Here is a 20,100-nt window from a genome sequence, read left to right as displayed (position 1 = left end):
TATTTGTTTACCATATACCTCGAGTGGACTCAGTCTCTTGGCTGAAACCCAACTGGCTGAAAACTGTGTGCAAAAGACTAATATCTCACACATTCCATGTCTAATGGGCCCACCAACAAAGACTGAGCTGCAGTCAGATACAAACAGCTGGTTATTCTCAGCTCAGGATGGGCCCATACAGATTCAGATTTAATTATACGTTTAAAACCCCCACCCATACATTGAATGTTTGTGTGTGTGAGGGTGTGCATGAGGGAGAGCGTGGTGAGAGACTATTGTTTCGAGCTTGTATATGTGTGTGTGTGTGTGTGTGTGTACTGTATGTCTATGCCCTTTCCAGTCAGCAAAAGGTTCACTTCACTGCAGAAAGCACTAGCACACTGTCTTAACATGTTAATAGTGTTTGGACATATTTCTCCCCTCAACTTCCCCACATCTATTCGATTTTACTGTTGGTAGGAGTGTGTTGAGCCAGAGAGTGTGCGCACATTCCTCTCCTGGGAAGTGTATTATTCCAGCTCTGAGGTACGGGTTACTCGCAAGCCTGGCCGATCCAGCATCCCCCGGTCCCCCCACCCCAACTTTCTACCCCCAAAGCTCCCCAGCCCCTCTACCCCACCCTCAGACCTCCATGGTAATGCGTTTCATATGCCACTACGGCCCAGAACCATAAACAGCTAGCTCCAGAGGCCAGCAGCCCAACCGTCCAACAGAACAGCTCTATTCTCCTGAGTGGCCCTCAGGAAAGAATTGGCTGAAGTGGTGTAGTGATTCTTGATGTGTACAGTATGTTAGGGAGAGGGGTTGCGTTTAAGATAGGTGTACAACTGGAACTTATACTGTAGCTGCATACTGTAACCTTAACTACATCAACTACCTCAACATACAAATTATGAATCAACTATAAATTAGCTACTTATTAGTACTTGGCTTGTTCCATATCAGTAAAATGTGTCCTCTTTAGGTCACTAAGTCAGGATAAACTTTAATAAAGTGGTTCCAAAAAGCTATTGTTCATTTGTGATACAGTACAAGTCGTCTTGCTTAGAATGTTTGTGGGTTGTTGTTTTTTTGCAACACAAACATACATTCCCATCGGCTGGGAATCAAAACGAGCTGGATATACGATTATTTAATCTCTCACCCTTGATAATCTAAAGTTATAAAATGTTTACAGTAGGAGTGTTATAGTTGTTATTCAGTAGTGTACAGGCATCTCATCTGATCTAATGTTTAGAATATGCATGCATGTATGTAGATTCCATGTAACAGTTAGTGGCAATTTGTATCTTTTTGGGCAACCTGACCAAATTCACATAGAAATGTGAGTTATAGATTTAGGTAGCTCTGTTGTTCTATGTGTGCTATTTCTATGATTCCCGTTCTTAAGTTTTGTTTTTGTGTCTTTTACTTTCGGTTTTGTACACCAGCTTCAAAACAGCTGAAACAACACATTTTTGGGTTATGGAAAATACACTATATTTCACAGAGGTTTAGATGTTACAATGATTATCTACACTATAATAGCTTATTTTGTAACAGACTGAAATTAGGCAAACTATTCGAGTTTTAGCAACCAGGAAATGGCCGAGCAATTTCTGCATAGTGCAACTTTAAATGGAAGTGTCTTTTCAACTGAGTGTGTTGTTATTTAAAAAATTACATAAGATTTAATGAGTGCCAAGGTAACTATTTACATGTCTCTTAAGGCACCATATGAAATATGACTCTGCCTAGTTGTGTGTTTCAGAAAATTACTCTGAATATTCAGGACTCCTGAGTGGTGCAGCGGTCTAATGCTAGAGGTGTCACTACAGACCCTGGTTCGATTCCAGGCTGTATCACAACCAGCCGTGTTTGGGAGTCTCAGGGAGGTGCACAATTGGTCCAGCGTTGTTAGGGTTTGGACGGGGTATGCTGTCATTGTAAATAAGAATTTATTATTAATTGACTTGCCTAGTTAAATGATAAATACAAAATATTGCGAGGTACCCCAGCAGGTACATTTGGTTGTGGGAATGTATGTTTTTGGTTTCCCATTGGTTCTGAGAACGAGGCCATAAGTTTCCTGACTGGTAAAACTGACGTTTTTTAAAAACGTTAGAGAACGGTAGTGAACATTTTGCCTGTTCTGGGAACGTACATTTTTAGATTGCAGGCAGGTTCTGAGAATGTCTTACTATGGACCCTGAAATCTTTCATGGGAGGCTAAATTAACATTCTGAGATCAGACATCATAGGTTATTTGAGAACAGACATAGGTTATTTGAGAAAATGTTTCAATAACTCATAGCTTAGTTGAACTGTTTTGAAATCCAAGCACAGATATGACACAAGGAAATTCATTTGCTTAGGCATTAATCATGCAAACACATTTATTTTCTCTTGTGGCACAGCGTCAGTTAAATTTGAGCCTATTATTTTCTGTTCTTTATCTATGAAATTAGTCCACTGCGCTACCAGAATGGAGCTAGCATACCATGTTTTTTTTAACTGTCCATTTTAGTCTATTCAAACACCCTATTTCAAAGGAAACGAGCACTCATTAAGATCAGGCGTGTCCATTGCATTGCAGTGTTCTCTCTCACTGACACACGCACATCGCACACACAAACACATACCCAACATTCACCAATAAACATACTCAAATCAAAAACCACTCACTTTCTCTCACTCTTTCTTACACATACTGTACACACAACAATCTCCCTCTATCTATTTCCCTCATTCTCCCTCTCTCTCTCTGGCTTGCTCTATGTGGGGTGCCTGTCTGTGTGTGTGCATTCTTAATCAGGGTTAGGCTGGTAGCTGGTAGGGTACAGAGTCCTGTGTGGGACAACATGCTCCTGCTTTGCCCTGGCTCCCTGTCACACACTTACCATGACTCTCTGTTGTTGCTTCTTTTTCAGGGACTATGGGGGATCCACCAAACACAAATCAGGTAAGACAAATCACCTCCCAGCTAGCACATAATGTTCTGAGAACCATCCCATCTAGCACATACTGTTCTGAGAACCATATGTTTCTTAGAGCTTGGTGAGAGCATGTTTGTGCTATGGCTATTTTGCATGCAACCTTCCCACAAAGTTCTTGTGAATGGTTCAGGACAGCCAGCACATAACGTTCTGAGAACCGTATGTTTCTTAGGTGGGAATTTCAGTACTTCAGTATAGCATTTTCTGCAGGTTTCCTCATGGATTTAAAGTCATGTTCTCAGAACACAATGAAAAATGTCCATAAAACCACAAGAAACCATTAGTAACGTTCAAAGATCATTCTAAGAATGTTATTTAAAAACAGATCAACAAAACTCTCTCTATCCTCTATCTCATTTTGATATTAAAGACAAATTAAGACTCCAACATGTAAAAACAATTATGGAATCAACGGCGGATGTTTTCTTTTTTTAAATTGGGGCTATGAACGTCTATTACAAATCATTCTGACAAGGACTTTGAAAGTATATCAATCTGAAGGAAGTATGGTTTGAAGTGAAATGCATCAAACTTATTGGTAAATTCAGAAAATCATCAGGCAATAATTTTGTATGATCTTCTGTGTAGAAAATAACTATTTCTTGTCCACTCTGTTCTAATGAGTCCTGCGTGGCTTGTGGGCATTTTAGAGGAAAACATATTGTACGTGTTCCTGAGAATCTTATCTGTCATTGATGGAGTCGTAATATTTTGCAGTTCAAATGGTTCCAAGCATAGAGCCACATTTGTAGTAAGAAAACAGAAACCACTGTTTATTGTAACCAAATTTAGCAGCTACCGAAGGTTATTGAAGGAACCCCGGTTCTATGAACCAAGCACATTTTTTCAGAGATTCTCTAACACCATTTTCAAATTATTAGTTTGGGAAACCCTGCTCCATCTTGTTAAGTGTGTTCTGGTATGTTGGCCACATCCACTAATTGGCCTCACCTGATCTTAATGAGTGCTTGTTCCTTTGAAAGGGGGTCTGTTCGAATATTCTAAAATTAAAAGCTTTGTACAGAGCCTTGAAAAAGTGTTCATCTCCTTTGGACATACACAAAATAGTTTAAATTGGTGAAGTGAAATGGAAAAAATAAGTTGTTTAAAAAAATCCTTAAAAATAAAAAACGGAAAAGTGGTGCGTGAATATGTATTCACCCCCTTTCCTATGAAGCCCCTAAACAAGATCTGGTGCAACCAATTACCTTCAGAAGTCACATAATCTGTTAATTAAAGTCCACTTGTGTGCAATCTAAGTGTCACATGATCTGACACATGATCTCAGTATGTATACACCTGTTCTGAAAGGCCCCAGAGTCTGCAACACCACTAAGCAAGGGGCAACACCAAGCAAGTGGCAGCATGAAGACCAAGGAGCTCTCTAAACAGGTCAGGTACAAAGTTGTGGAGAAGTACAGATCAGGGTTGGGTTATAAAAGAATATCCAAAACTTTGAACATCCCAAGGAGCACCATTAAATCCATTATTAAAAAATGGAAAGAATACGGCACCACAACAAACCTGCCAAGAGAGGGCCGCCCACCAAAACTCACGGACCAGGCAAGGAGGGCATTAATTAGAGAGGCAACCAGGAGACCAAAGATAACCCTGAAGGAGCTGCAAAGCTCCACAGTGAAGATTGGACTATCTGTCCAGAGGACCACTTTAAACCGTACACTCCACAGAGTTGGGCTTTACGGAAGAGTGTACAGAAAAGCCATAGCTTAAATATAAAAATAAGCACACACGTTTTGTGTTTGCCAAAAGGCATGTGGAAGACTCCCCAAACATATGGCAGAAGGTACTCTGGTCAGATGAGACAAAATTGAGCTTTTTGGCCATCAAGGAAATTATATTTCTGGCGCAAACCCAACACCTCATTGGCAGGGACTGGGAAACTGGTCAGGATTAAAGGAATGATGGATGGCGCTAAATACAGGGAAATTATTGAGAGGAACCCTGTTTCAGTCTTCAAGAGATTTCAGACTGGGACGGAGATTCACCTTCCAGCAGGACAATGATCCTAAGCATACTGCTAAAACAACACTCAAATGGTTTAAGGGGAAACATTTACATGTCTTGGAATGGCCTAGTCAAAGCCCAGACCTCAATGCAATTGAGAATCTTGGTATGACTTAAAGATTGCTGTTCACCAGCAGAACCCATCCAACGTGGAGCTGGAGCAGTTTTGCCTTGAAGAAGGCGCAAAAATCCCAGTGGCTAGATGTGCAAAGCTTATAGAGACATACCCTAAGAAACTTGCAGCTGTAATTTCTGCAAAAGTTGGCTCTACAAATTATTGACTTTGGGGGTGGTGAATAGTTATGCACCATCAAGTTCATTTTTTTGTATTATTTTTTGTTTGTTTCAAAATAAAACATATTTTGCATCTTCAAAGTGGTAGGCATGTTGTATAAATCAAATGATACAAGCCCCCCCAAAAATCTATTTCAATTCCAGGTTGTAAGGCAACAAATAGGAAAAATGCCAAGGGGGGTGAATACTTTCACAAGCCCCTGTATGAGTTTAAAAACAACATGATATGCCAGCTCCACTCTGTGGCACAGTGGACTACTTCCATGGATTGAGAACAGAAGGTCATATGTTTGAATGTCACTGATGCTGTGCCACAATTAAAAAGAAATCTGTTTTACATGACTTATGCCTATCTGTGCTTGGAGTTAAAAACAGTTAACCTAGATTAGCAGAGTTATTAAAAGTGTTACTGAAACATGTTCTCAGTACATTATTTAATGACCTTCAAATAACCTAGCATTTATATTTTCAGAACATAAAACCTCCCAGGCAGGGCCAGACTAGCGCTTTTGGGGCCCCGTGGCACTTGACTTAATTGTGGGGGGGGTTCAGATGACTTACTGCATTTTAACACGTTTTGCCATGGTGAGAAAAAGTTGCAGTTTTGTAATGCTATTATACAACTTTTGTCATGAAGAAAGTTTTTGTTGTTGCAGTTTTAAAGATAATTTCCTGGAATTCTACACATTTTGTTGTCATCTGCTATCTGAGGGCCCCCTGACCAAATTAGGAAACTTGTGGCTTCGTTTACCAGAACCAATGGGACACCAAAAATGTACGTTCCCACAATTTCCAAGGAACCAAATGTGCTAGCTGGGCTAATTTCTCTCTATATTGAACAGCATTAAATATAGAGGTGCATATTTTCTGCTCCGGTCTGTTACATTGCAAGGTGTCCTGTTTGTAATATTTGTTTTCAGTGGTAGTATGTTCTATTTCGATTAAGTTATTACAGTATTGTATTACTTTGGTTAGTTATCGAGTTAGCTGCAACAGGTCTTGTAGCCTATGTGATGATGTATGTAAGTCCATTATTGAAATTAGTCTGGTAGGTGTGTGTGTCTGTGTCTCGTATCCCTGTTGGCATGCATGTGTCTAGGCATATTCTGTATGTCTTTGTACCAAATAGGCAGACAGTAGTAAAGCATTTCTTGGGAGTCCATAGCCTTTCCACCGACAGCTGAACAAAGCTGTATAATGTCATAAGTGTATAACAAGACCAACTCAGCTCACGATAACATATCAAGTCTCTGCTTAAGACACACAGCCAAATCATACATGACTCATTGTGATGAAAGGGTTAAGCAAACAGCATTGGGTGGAATGGAGCACCTGTTTGTACAGCTATGCTGTGTATTGGCTGTGCCTGGGTAGGGTGCTGGCTGTTGAGGCAGTGAGTGGGCTCAGTGCATGGGGATATGGGCGTGGGTGGGGTTATACAGAGGATTCAGAGGGGCTGGGGAAGCATGACCGTGTGTCTGTTAGCAGCTGTAGTATGACCGTGTGTGTGTGTGTGTGTGTGTGTGTGTGTGTGTGTGTGTACTTGAGTCTTCAGAATTCTAGACTGTTCTTACCAGGTGACAAAATGGGAGGTTAAATGATTCAGTGATTCATGAAGCTGCCATGGATTTGACACAAACTTTCTGTGAAAATGTACTTTACACATACAGTAGACCTAGAGTATTATGCATAAAATAGTACAGCTGAATTTCTCATTCCTGGTAACCTAATTTTCTGATAGGAAAACACACTTGAAGTTGCCACGAAATGAAACGAGACTCCAACCCAATTTCATTCTATACTCTATGGTATTGTGCCTTTACGTATCAGTGAATTCCATTGACATGATGAAATGGAAAGCTTGCCTTATTTCAGGTGTGTGTCTCTGTCGTCACCTACATTCAGACCATGCTACGTATTGCAGTTCTTCCAGGAATTGGAGGCTGGAATAATAGGTTTTTCACAGTTGTAAACGTTGCTGTTCCGATACATTTTAAATGGTTACAGTAGAAGAACAATGATGAATTAATGAATGGATCCCATTTTATTGTCCCTTGTAAACAACATTTTCCGTCTTTTAGATTAAGATTGATAGCCTTGGAGGAAAAGTCTCATCTCTCAAGATGCTAATATTTTGCCAACCAAGTCTAGTCAAAGCTTCTCCATCTTAGTCTTAATAGACAGCTCAGTGACCATATCTCCTTTTGAAATCTGCCTCCGGCACACCAAGACACAGGGTTAACTGCTGAGATATTGGTATTACTTTATTAAACCAGGACAGCGGAGCGAGTGTGCGAGTCTGTGGTGAATCTGTGCTGTAGCTGCAGTTTATGGTCCACATAATTACATGATGTTGGTCTCCCCTAAGAGTTTACTGAAACTGTGCCCCAACAGGAAAAAGTTGTCCCAGGCCTTCAAACTGCTGGCGGTTAGTGCATGGTTTAGCCAGACTGGCTACCAATGTTTACCTGGCATGCACATGCTGCAGAAATCACAGGCCATCTTATACTCTGACGTAGACAATCAGTCATTCATAGCATCGTCATTATTCTCTCGCTCTCTCCCTCCCTCTTTCTCTCTCTGTTTTTCTCTCTCTCAGTGGCTTGTCATCCCCTCACCCACCCGCCAGCTATCTTGAATGTCTTTCTTCAATATCAGTTTATCCAGGGTTCGATAGTTTCAAGTTCTGTTATTTAATTATGAACTGGTGAATTTTCTCAGAGGTAAACCACTGGGTACCTGATTAGGACCCAAAAAATTTACTCCGTTGATTATGATGTTAAGATAAAGAATAGATGTCCCTGAAAACCACTGTTTAGTTACGAATATATTACTTGCCCAATGATTTGCTCCTTCATGTGGTTTCAGTAAGGTTTTGGCTTGTACCTCAGTAATTGTTCTCCAACTGTGACCTCCCCTACAATCAAATAAAATGCAAATGTATTTGTCACATGCGCCGAATACAACAGGTGTCGACCTTGACGTGAAATGGTCACTTACAAACCCTTAACCAACAATGCAGAGGTTTTTTTTTTAAGTATGAAAAATTTGCTCAACTAAAGAAAAATAGTAACACAATAAAATAACAACAATGAGCCTATATACAAGGAGTACCGGTGCCGAGTCAATGTGCAAGGGTACAGGTAAGTCAAGAGCCCTATTTTGAGTCCACTTCATTCTTTAGATCTGTGGCTCTATATGTGTCAAAACAGGATATACCTTACAGGTTGTTCATGTATATCTGAACTGTTTACATTGTCTAGCTCTGTCTATTATTGTCCTCTACACTAACTCTATATAGAGCAGCATACAGTACAGTGGCTGACTAAGCACGTGAGGTTTGGTCAACACCTCATGGTCACAGCACAACTAGACTTGAAACTAGCAGGTATTGTAGTTCTATTGTTAGAATACAATGTTACTCAGAAGTAAGACCTGAATGTTTTCGCTAGCTCTATTGTGTCCCAACAGGAAAATTATTTGAAAGTGAACACACTGTTTTGAAATAACTATGATAAAGAACAGTTCAGGCTGAAACACTATTTACTCAAATAAAACTTACACTTGTCCAACTCAGCACAAGTTAATAAAGTTAGCTGTTTATCTGTGAGCAGCTTTACTGTGTTACTTAGGATAACAGGACTGAGTGGAGAGAGATAGAGAGAGTATGAGAGGCAGAGCGGGAGTCAGAGAGAGTGAGTAAGGGAAAGGGAGTCGGAGTCAGAGAGAGATAGAGAGAGTATGAGAGGCAGAGCGGGAGTCAGAGAGAGTGAGTAAGGGAAAGAGAGTCGGAGTCAGAGAGAGATAGAGAGAGTATGAGAGGCAGAGCGGGAGTCAGAGAGAGTGAGTAAGGGAAAGGGAGTCGGAGTCAGAGAGAGAGAGAGAGAGAAGGAGAGTGAGGGAGCGAGACAGAAAGAGAGAAAGTGGGAAAGAGTGTCGGAGCGCTTGGAGGCACTGTGCATGTGAAAAGCAGATGGAGAGAAGGTTTACGTGGCAAATGGAAACCATTTCAGTGTTTCGCATGGACCGGAGGAGTGTGTGCACAGCCGTGCTGGCTTTATTGAAGCTGTGGGGCTCAGGGGCATATAGAGAGTGGAATTGTGTGTGTGTGTGGGATCGGGTCTGTGTGTGGAGGGTCAAGGGGCGCTCAGGGGTAAAGGGCTAGCTAGTCGTGAGATTTTAGTCTGAATGTAGATTAATGTGTGCTTCTCTCCCACTTAAACAACTGTGGACTGTTTCAACAGTCACACTACCCTTGCTTGATAAACAGCCATTGAATACTGAGCTCTTTGACTGATCCTGCTTCCCAGATACTGGGCTTTTATTCACATGTTTCAAAGGCAATAGCACCTGAAATATTTAATTAACTCAGTCTTACTTGAGTGTAACTACCATCTTATAATAGCATTTTCTAGGGTTAGACAATGCGAGAGATACATTTGCACCATTCTTAATTTTTAAAAATAAAGATATTGCATGGATATTTGGCTAACTAACTCTGAAATACATACAGCAGTAGCAGAACTGCATTATAAACTGACTAGTCTCTTCAACCACAAAGTCAGTGTGTGCACTGACAGCTTCAGTTACTTTTTGCAGAAGTAGATTACTCCATCGGGAGTTCTACTCAGGGGTCAGCGTAAAGCCAAGCCTCCCAGTTTCTGACAGTGACAATTTGTCACATTGGCCTCCGACATGGAACCAACCCCTCCTAACCCCGCAGCAGGCAGCTAGCTGGAACACACAAAAAAAACAATGGAGTCTTCGTCTCATAATAACCAGTGTGTGCCAGAAAATATGATAGGAAACCAACAGACACTAAATAAGGAAAAGGGACTGGCTGATGAGTTTCAATGCTAAACAGCTGTTGAGTGTCAACTCAGCTAACAATTCTAGGGAGAGAACATTTTTGCACTGTTACATGTAATGTTCCCCTAATGTTTGAGTGTCCAATTTTTTGTTAGAATGTTCTCTTAACTATCTAAGTTAGCAAATACCTTCTGAGAACCTTTTTAGTATGTTTTGGTGTTTCAATCAAATCAAATCAAATGTATTTATATAGCCCTTTGTACATCAGCTGATATCTCAAAGTGCTGTACAGAAACCCAGCCTAAAACCCCAAACAGCAAGCAATGCAGGTGTAGAAGCACGGTGACTAGGAAAAACTCCCTAGAAAGGCCAAAACCTAGGAAGAAACCTAGAGAGGAACCAGGCTATGTGGGGTGGCCAGTCCTCTTCTGGCTGTGCCGGGTGGAGATTATAACAGAACATGGCCAAGATGTTCAAATGTTCATAAATGACCAGCATGGTCGTATAATAATAAGGCAGAACAGTTGAAACTGGAGCAGCAGCACGGTCAGGTGGACTGGGGACAGCGAGGTGTCATCATGTCAGGTAGTCCTGGGGCATGGTCCTAGGGCTCAGGTCCTCCGAGAGAGAGAAAGAAAGAGAGAAGTAGAGAATTAGAGAACGCACACTTAGATTCACACAGGACACCGAATAGGACAGGAAAAGTACTCCAGATATAACAAACTGACCCTAGCCCCCCGACACATAAACTACTGCAGCATAAATACTGGAGGCTGAGACAGGAGGGGTCAGGAGACACTGTGACCCCATCCGAGGACACCCCCGGACAGGGCCAAACAGGAAGGATATAACCCCACCCACTTTGCCAAAGCACAGCCCCCACACCACTAGAGGGATAACTTCAACCACCAACTTACCATCCTGAGACAAGGCTGAGTATAGCCCACAAAGATCTCCGCCATGGCACAACCCAAGGGGGGGCGCCAACCCAGACAGGATGACCACATCAGTGAATCAACCCACTCAGTTGACGCACCCCTACCAGGGACGGCATGAGAGAGCCCCAGTAAGCCAGTAACTCAGCCCCTGTAATAGGGTTAGAGGCAGAGAATCCCAGTGGAAAGATGGGAACCGGCCAGGCAGAGACAGCAAGGGCGGTTCGTTGCTCCAGAGCCTTTCCGTTCACCTTCCCACTCCTGGGCCACACTACACTCAATCATATGACCCACTGAAGAGATGAGTCTTCATGTAAAGACTTAAAGGTTGAGACCGAGTTTGCGTCTTTGACATGGGTAGGCAGACCGTTCCATAAAAATGGAGCTCTATAGGAGAAAGCCCTGCCTCCAGCTGTTTGCTTAGAAATTCTAGGGACAATTAGGAGGCCTGCGTCTTGTGACCGTAGCGTACGTGTAGGTATGTATGGCAGGACCAAATCAGAGAGATAGGTAGGAGCGAGCCCATGTAATGCTTTGTAGGTTAGCAGTAAAACCTTGAAATCAGCCCTTGCTTTGACAGGAAGCCAGTGTAGAGAGGGTAGCACTGGAGTAATATGATCAAATTTTTTGGTTCTAGTCAGGATTCTAGCAGCCGTATTTAGCACCAACTGAAGTTTATTTGGTGCTTTATCCGGGTAGCCGGAAAGTAGAGCATTGCAGTAGTCTAACCTAGAAGTGACAAAAGCATGGATTAATTTTTCTGCATCATTTTTGGACAGAAAGTTTCTGATTTTTGCAATGTTATGTAGATGGAAAAAAGCTGTCCTTGAAACAGTCTTGATATGTTCGTCAAAAGAGAGATCAGGGTCCAGAGTAACGCCGAGGTCCTTCACAGTTTTATTTGAGACGACTGTACAACCATTAAGATTAATTGTCAGATTCAACAGAAGATCTCTTTGTTTCTTGGGACCTAGAACAAGCATCTCTGTTTTGTCCGAGTTTAAAAGTAGAAAGTTTGCAGCCATCCACTTCCTTATGTCTGAAACACATGCTTCTAGCAAGGGCAATTTTGGGGCTTCACCATGTTTCATTGAAATGTACAGCTGTGTGTCATCCGCATAGCAGTGAAAGTTAACATTATGTTTTCGAATAACATCCCCAAGAGGTAAAATATATAGTGAAAACAATAGTGGTCCTAAAATGGAACCTTAAACCGAAATTTACAGTTGATTTGTCAGAGGACAAACCATTCACAGAGGCAAACTGATATCTTTCCGACAGATAAGATCTAAACCAGGCCAGAACTTGTCCGTGTAGACCAATTTGGGTTTCCAATCTCTCCAAAAGAATGTGGTGATCGATGGTATCAAAAGCAGCACTAAGGTCTAGGAGCACGAGGACAGATGTAGAGCCTCGGTCCGATGCCATTAAAATGTCATTTACCACCTTCACAAGTGCCGTCTCAGTGCTATGATGGGGTCTAAAACCAGACTGAAGCATTTCGTATACATTGTTTGTCTTCAGGAAGGCAGTAAGTTGCTGTGCAACAGCCTTTTCTAAAATTTTTGAGAGGAATGGAAGATTCGATATATGCCGATAGTTTTTTATATTTTCTGGGTCAAGGTTTATCTTTTCAAAAGAGGCTTTATTACTGCCACTTTTAGTGAGTTTGGTACACATCCGGTGGATAGAGAGCCGTTTATTATGTTCAACATAGGAGGGCCAAGCACAGGAAGCAGCTCTTTCAGTAGTTTAGTTGGAATAGGGTCCAGTATGCAGCTTGAAGGTTTAGAGGCCATGATTATTTTCATCATTGTGTCAAGAGTATAGTACTAAAACACTTGAGCGTCTCTCTTGATCCTAGGTCCTGGGAGAGTTGTGCAGACTCAGGACAACTGAGCTTTGAAGGAATACGCAGATTTAAAGAGGAGTCCGTAATTTGCTTTCTAATAATCATAATCTTTTCCTCAAAGAAGTTCATGAATTTATCACTGCTAAAGTGAAAGTCATCCTCTCTTGGGGAATGCTGCTTTTTAGTTAGCTTTGCGACAGTATCAAAAAGGAATTTTGGGTTGTTCTTATTTTCCTCAATCAAGTTAGAAAAATAGGATAATCGAGCAGCAGTAAGGGCTCTTCGGTACTGCACGGTACTTTCCAAGCTAGTCGGAAGACTTCCAGTTTGGTGTGGCGCCATTTCCGTTCCAATTTTCTGGAAGCTTGCTTCAGAGCTCGGGTATTTTCTGTGTACCAGGGAGCTAGTTTCTTATGAGAAATGTTTTTAGTTTTTAGGGGTGCAACTGCATCTAGGGTATTGCGCAAGGTTAAATTGAGTTCCTCAGTTAGGTGGTTAACTGATTTTTGTCCTCTGGCGTCCTTGGGTAGACAGAGGGAATCTGGAAGGACATCAAGGAATCTTTGTGTTGTCTGTGAATTTATAGCACGACTTTTTATGTGCGGTCTGAGCAGATTATTTGTTGCAATTGCAAACGTAATAAAATAGTGGTCCGATAGTCCAGGATTATGAGGAAAAACATTAAGATCCACAACATTTATTCCATGGGACAAAACTAGGTCCAGCGTATGACTGTGACAGTGAGTGGGTCCAGAGACATGTTGGACAAAACCCACTGAGTCGATAATGGCTCCGAAAGCCTTTTGGAGTGGTTCTGTGGACTTTTCCATGTGAATATTAAAGTCACCAAAGATTAGAATATTATCTGCTATGACTACGAGGTCCGTTAGAAATTCAGGGAACTCAGTGAGGAACGCTGTATATGGCCCAGGAGGCCTGTAAACAGTAGCTATAAAAAGTGATTGAGTAGGCTGCATAGATTTCATGACTAGAAGCTCAAAAGACGAAAACGTCATTTTTTTGGGGGATTGAAATTTGCTATCGTAAATGTTAGCAACATCTCCGCCTTTGCGGGATGCACGGGGGATATGGTCACTAGTGTAGCCAGGAGGTGAGGCCTCATTTAACACAGTAAATTCATCAGGCTTGAGCCATGTTTCAGTCAGGCCAATCACATCAAGATTATGATCAGTGATTAGTTCATTGACTATAATTGCCTTTGAAGTAAGGGATCTAACATTAAGTAGCCCTATTTTGAGATGTGAGGTATCATGATCTCTTTCAATAATGACAGGAATGGAGGTGGTCTTTATCCTAGTGAGATTGCTAAGGCGAACACCGCCATGTTTAGTTTTGCCCAACCTAGGTCGAGGCACAGACACGGTCTCAATGGTGATAGCTGAGCAGACTACACTGACTGTGCTAGTGGCAGACTCTGCACCCTATTTCATTGTGGAGCTAGAGGAGTTAGAGCCCTGTCTATGTTGGAAGATAAGATGAGAGCACCCCTCCAGCTAGGATGGAGTCCGTCACTCCTCAGCAGGTCAGGCTTGGTCCTGTTTGTGGGTGAGTCCCAGAAAGAGGGCCAATTATCTACAAATTCTATCTTTTGGGAGGGGCAGAAAACAGTTTTCAACCAGCGATTGAGTTGTGAGACTCTCCTGTAGAGCTCATCACTCCCCCTAACTGGGAGGGGCCAGAGATAATTACTCGATGCCGACACATCTTTCTAGCTGATTTACACGCAGAAGCTATGTTGCGCTTGGTGATCTCTGACTGTTTCATCCTAACATCGTTGGTGCCGACGTGGATAACAATATCTCTATACTCTCTACACTCGCCAGTTTTAGCTATAGCCAGCACCATCTTCAGATTAGCCTTAACGTCGGTAGCCCTGCCCCCTGGTAAACAGTGTATGATCGCTGGATGATTCGTTTTAAGTCAAATACTGCGGGTAATGGAGTCGCCAATGACTAGAGTTTTCAATTTGTCAGAGCTAATGGTGGGAAGCTTCGGCGTCTCAGACCCCGTAACGAGAGGAGTAGAGACAAGAGAAGACTCGGCCTCTGACTCCGACTCGCTGCTTAATGGGGAAAACCGGTTGAAAGGATTTATACTACTATCTGTACTTACTGGTGGCACAGACGCTGTTTCATCCTTTCCTACACTGAAATTACCCTTGTCTAACGATTGCGTCTGAAGCTGGGCTTGTAGCACAGCTATCCTCGCCGTAAGGCGAGTACAGGGACTGCAATTAGAAGGCATCATGTTAATGTTACTACTTAGCTTCAGCTGTTGGAGGTCCTGACGAATCGTGTCCAGATATAGCGTCCGTAAGTGAAAAAGTTGAGAAAAAAAAAGATATATATAAACGGTAATTAAAAAGTAAAAACCGTAAAGTTGTCAGGTAGCAAAATAGGTTGGCAACAAAACGCACAGAAACTCGAAAACAAGCCTGCAAGTTGTTTAAAGTTAATGTCAAGCAGAACATTCACTATATATACAAAATTATGTGGACACCTCTTCAAAGTATTGGATTTGGCCACACCGTTGCTGACGGGTGTATAAAATCGAGCTCACATTCATGCAATCTTCATAGACAAACATTGGCAGTAGAATGGCCTTCCAGACTTTCAACATTTTAAAATTTTTCAACATTTTCAACACTTTCAACATTTTTTGACTTTCAACATGGCACCATCATAGGATCCAACAAGTCATTTCATAAAATATCTGCCCTGCTACAGCTGCCCCGGTCAACTGTAAGTGCTGTTATTGTGAAGTGGAAACGTCTAGGAGCAACAACGACTCAGCCATGAAGTGGTAGGCCACACAAGCTCACAGAACGGGACCGCCGAGTGCTAAAGCGCGCAGTGCATATAAATCATCTGTCCTCGGTTGCAAAACTCACTATAGAGTTCCAAACTGCCTCTGGAAGCAACCTCAGCACAAGAACTGTTCATCGGGAGCTTCATGATATGGGTTTCCATGGCCCGAGCAGCCACACACAAGCCTAAGTTCACCAAGTGTCGGCTGGAGTGAGGTTAAGCTCACCGCTATTGGACTCTGGAGCAGCGGAAACGCGATGTAAAAATCTGGGTTTGGCGGACTTCCTGACGGGCCGCCCCCAGGTGGTGAGGGTAGGCATCATAAGGTGAAAGCACCAATTTGTAAGTCGCTCTGGATAAGAGCGTCTGCTAAATGACTTAAATGTAAATGTAAAATGTAATGCAACAACATCTCCACCCCGCTGATCCTCAACACTGGGGCCCCACAAGGGTGCGTTCTGAGCCCTCTCCTGTACTCCCTGTTCACCCACGACTGCGTGGCCACGCTCGCCTCCAACTCAATCATCAAGTTTGCGGACGACACAACAGTGGTAGGCTTGATTACCAACAACGACGAGACGGCCTACAGGGAGGAGGTGAGGGCCCTCGGAGTGTGGTGTCAGGAAAATAACCTCACACTCAACGTCAACAAAACTAAGGAGATGATTGTGGACTTCAGGAAACAGCAGAGGGAACACCCCCCTATCCACATCGATGGAACAGTAGTGGAGAGGGTAGCAAGTTTTAAGTTCCTCGGCATACACATCACAGACAAACTGAATTGGTCCACTCACACAGACGGCATCGTGAAGAAGGCGCAGCAGCGCCTCTTCAACCTCAGGAGGCTGAAGAAAATTTGCCTTGTCACCAAAAGCACTCACAAACTTCTACAGATGCACAATCGAGAGCATCCTGGCGGGCTGTATCACCGCCTGGTACGGCAACTGCTCCGCCCACAACCGTAAGGCTCTCCAGAGGGTAGTGAGGTCTGCACAACGCATCACCGGGGGCAAACTACCTGCCCTCCAGGACACCTACACCACCCGATGTTACAGGAAGGCCATAAAGATCATCAAGGACAACAACCACCCGAGCCACTGCCTGTTCACCCCGCTATCATCCAGAAGGCGAGGTCAGTACAGGTGCATCAAAGCTGGGACCGAGAGACTGAAAAACAGCTTCTATCTCAAGGCCATCAGACTGTTAAACAGCCACCACTAACATTGAGTGGCTGCTGCCAACACACTGACACTGACACTGACTCAACTCCAGCCACTTTAATAATGGGAATTGATGGGAAATGATGTAAAATATATCACTAGCCACTTTAAACAATGCTACCTTATATAATGTTACATACCCTACATTATTCATCTCATGTGCATACGTATATACTGTACTCTATATCATCTACTGCATCCTTATGTAATACATGTATCACTAGCCACTTTAACTATGCCACTTTGTTTACATACTCATCTCATATGTATATACTGTACTCGATACCATCTACTGTATCTTGCCTATGCTGCTCTGTACCATCACTCATTCATATATCTTTATGTACATATTCTTTATCCCCTTACACTGTGTATAAGACAGTAGTTTTGGAATTGTTAGTTAGATTACTTGTTGGTTATTACTGCATTGTCGGAACTAGAAGCACAAGCATTTCGCTACACTCGCATCAACATCTGCTAACCATGTGTATGTGACAAATAACATTTAATTTGATTTGATTTGATTTGAACAGTGGTAGGCCAGATCACCGACAACTGCGAGACAACCTCTCCCTCAACGTGATCAAGACAAAGGAGCTGATACAGGAAAAGGAGGATTGAGCACGCCCCCATTCTCATCGACGGGGCTGTAGTGGAGTAGGTTGAGAGCATCAAGTTCCTTGACCGTCCACTTCACCAACAAACTAACATGGTCCAAACACACCAGGACAGTTGTGACGAGGGCACGACAAAGCCTATTCCCCCTCAGGAAACTAAAAAGTTTTGGCATGGGTCCTGAGATCCTCAAAAGGTTCTACAGCTGCAACATCGAGAGCATCCTGCTCTGGTTGCATCACTGCCTGGTATGGCAATTGCTCGTCTTGCGAGGGTAGTGCGTACGGCCCAGTACATCACTGGGGCTAAGCTGTCTGCCATCCAGGACCTCTACACCAGGCGGGGTCAGAGGAAGGCCCTAAAAATTGCCAAAGACCCCAGCCACCCCAGTCATAGACTGTTATCTCTACTACCGCATGGCAAGCGGTACCGGAGTGCCAAATCTAGAACAAAAAGGCTTCTCAACAGTTTTTACCGCCAAGCCATAAGACTCCTGAACAGTTAATCAAATGGTTACCCAGACTATTTGCATTGTGTCCCGCCAACCGCTAACTCCTCTTTTACGCTGCTGCTACTCTCTCTTTATGATATATGCATAGTCACTTTAACTATACATTAATGTACATACTACCTCAATTGGGCCGACCAACCAGTGCTCCCGCACATTGGCTAACCGGGCTATCTGCATTGTGTACCACCCACCAACCCCTCTTTTACGCTACTGATACTCTCTGTTAATCATATATGCATAGTCCCTTTAACCATGTCTACATGTACATACTACCTCAATCAGCCTGACTAACCGGTGTCTGTATGTAGCCTCGCTACTTTTATAGCCGCGCTACTGTTATTTTTCACTGTCTTTTTACTGTTGTTTTATTTCTTTACTTACCTATTGTTCACCTAATACCTTTTTTGCACTATTGGTTAGAGCTTGTAAGTAAGCATTTCACTGTACAGTCTACACCTGTTGTATTCGGTGCACATGACAAATAAACTTTGATTTGAATTGAAATTTGACTTGATTTGCTGGCAGATTAGCAGTCAAAATGCTTTATCTGCTGAAGCATATAATCCAGAGTGGGTGTCCTCTATTCCTGGCAGGCTGATGAGATTCAATAGCAGCCTCAGAGGCTGATAAATCAGAGGCTGTCTGCAATGAGTAAGCAAGCTGGTTCATATGTAAGGCTCCTTAAAGACAGCGTTCAAGGCACGTTTGTGGATCCCTCAATGGTGCTGCCCATGCTAAAACAAGCTTTTGGCCACTAGAGGCCTCTATCGATCTCTATGGTTGTTACCCCACTTAACCTTTTCCTTGTGGAAATGCTTCCATTTATGTTTTGTTAATCGAGGAGAAAGATAACATTTTAGTAAAATGATAACTCTGCAAAGGCGGCATTGATCTCTTTGTCCAGAAACACTACATCAAACATGAACCAGGCCAACAGCACCAGTGATGAATGTCCTAACTAACCTCTCTAGGGCAGTGGTCACCAACTTTTTCTGAGTTAAGATCCATTTCACAGTCAAAAAGCAAGTCAAGATCTACCACTCATATTTTCTTTTGATCATGACTTACAAAATGTTACTTAACCTAATCATTTTTTTTTTAAGAATGAGGTTTGTGCAGTAGGCCTAGTACATTATCACATCATATTGGCTATAATGCCTGGCCTGCCAATTATGTTCTTCTCAGACCATATTATATTTCAAAACTTGAGCTTTGATTACAATTTAGATCAGTTGGTATAGCACTTGCAAGGCACAGGTGAGCATTAATTTTCAAATAATTAGCTTTTATTTTATTTTACTGGACTGGTAACTGCATCAGATGATCATGGTGCTTTCAAGACAACTGGGAATGTCAAATCATGATGTCAGTGATCTTCAGTTTGGAAAATCAAAGGTCTAGAAAGATGCCAGAGTTTCTGATTTGGAATTCTGAGTTGGATGACCGTTCAGGTTGTTCCTATGACCAGAGATAAATATTCCTCGATTTTAAAAGAGACAAGACAATCTGCTAGTAATAATAAAAATGCTGGGCTATCTATACACTTGGCTACTCATTCATTGCATCTGCAGCGCAAATGGAAGTAGGGAGATGCATGTTTTATGTTTTGTAATAGTGTTGAGTAAGAACAGGGTTGATAGTGCTGAATAAACAATTAAACATGAACTTACTCATAAAAACAGCAGCTCTTTGCTGTATTCTTTGACAGTCTCTCTCTGGTCATGGTTTTAAAAGTTATTCAACCTTACGTAGGCTAGTATTAATCTTTGCTGTGGCCGGTGTCATGGAAGCTTTGTATGCAGGGTGATTTGAGCTTTCCGATTGGCCAGCGCAGTAGGCACACTCGATTTAGCCACAGATCTACCGGTCAGCCGGGTAAGCAGAGTTTGTCTTTTCAGACAATGGTTCAAAATGGGAATACTTTGCTTACCCGGTGCTCTGGGCTCCTGAATTAAGTGCACCTACTGCAACAGCACATTGGAATTTTAAAAAAGGAGCGCAAGCCTTTTATCACATCCTTTATCGTTGGCTTTTCT

At 42.4% G+C, this 20,100-nt stretch overlaps 1 protein-coding gene across 1 annotated transcript in view; it reads left to right on the top strand.

The window, feature by feature from the left end:
- LOC115113218 (SH3 and PX domain-containing protein 2A-like) overlaps positions 1-20,100 on the top strand; it is a 97,193-nt gene that overhangs the window by 27,036 nt on the left and 50,057 nt on the right. Inside the window, exon 6 of the mRNA XM_029640612.2 lies at positions 2,910-2,941. Within this exon, the coding sequence (XP_029496472.2) occupies positions 2,910-2,941 (32 nt within the window). The remainder of the gene's footprint in view (positions 1-2,909; positions 2,942-20,100) is intronic.

Source organism: Oncorhynchus nerka, linkage group LG28, assembly GCF_034236695.1.
Source record: "Oncorhynchus nerka isolate Pitt River linkage group LG28, Oner_Uvic_2.0, whole genome shotgun sequence".
In the NCBI taxonomy this organism is placed as follows: domain Eukaryota; kingdom Metazoa; phylum Chordata; class Actinopteri; order Salmoniformes; family Salmonidae; genus Oncorhynchus; species Oncorhynchus nerka.
This window is presented reverse-complemented; position numbering and strand designations above follow the sequence as displayed.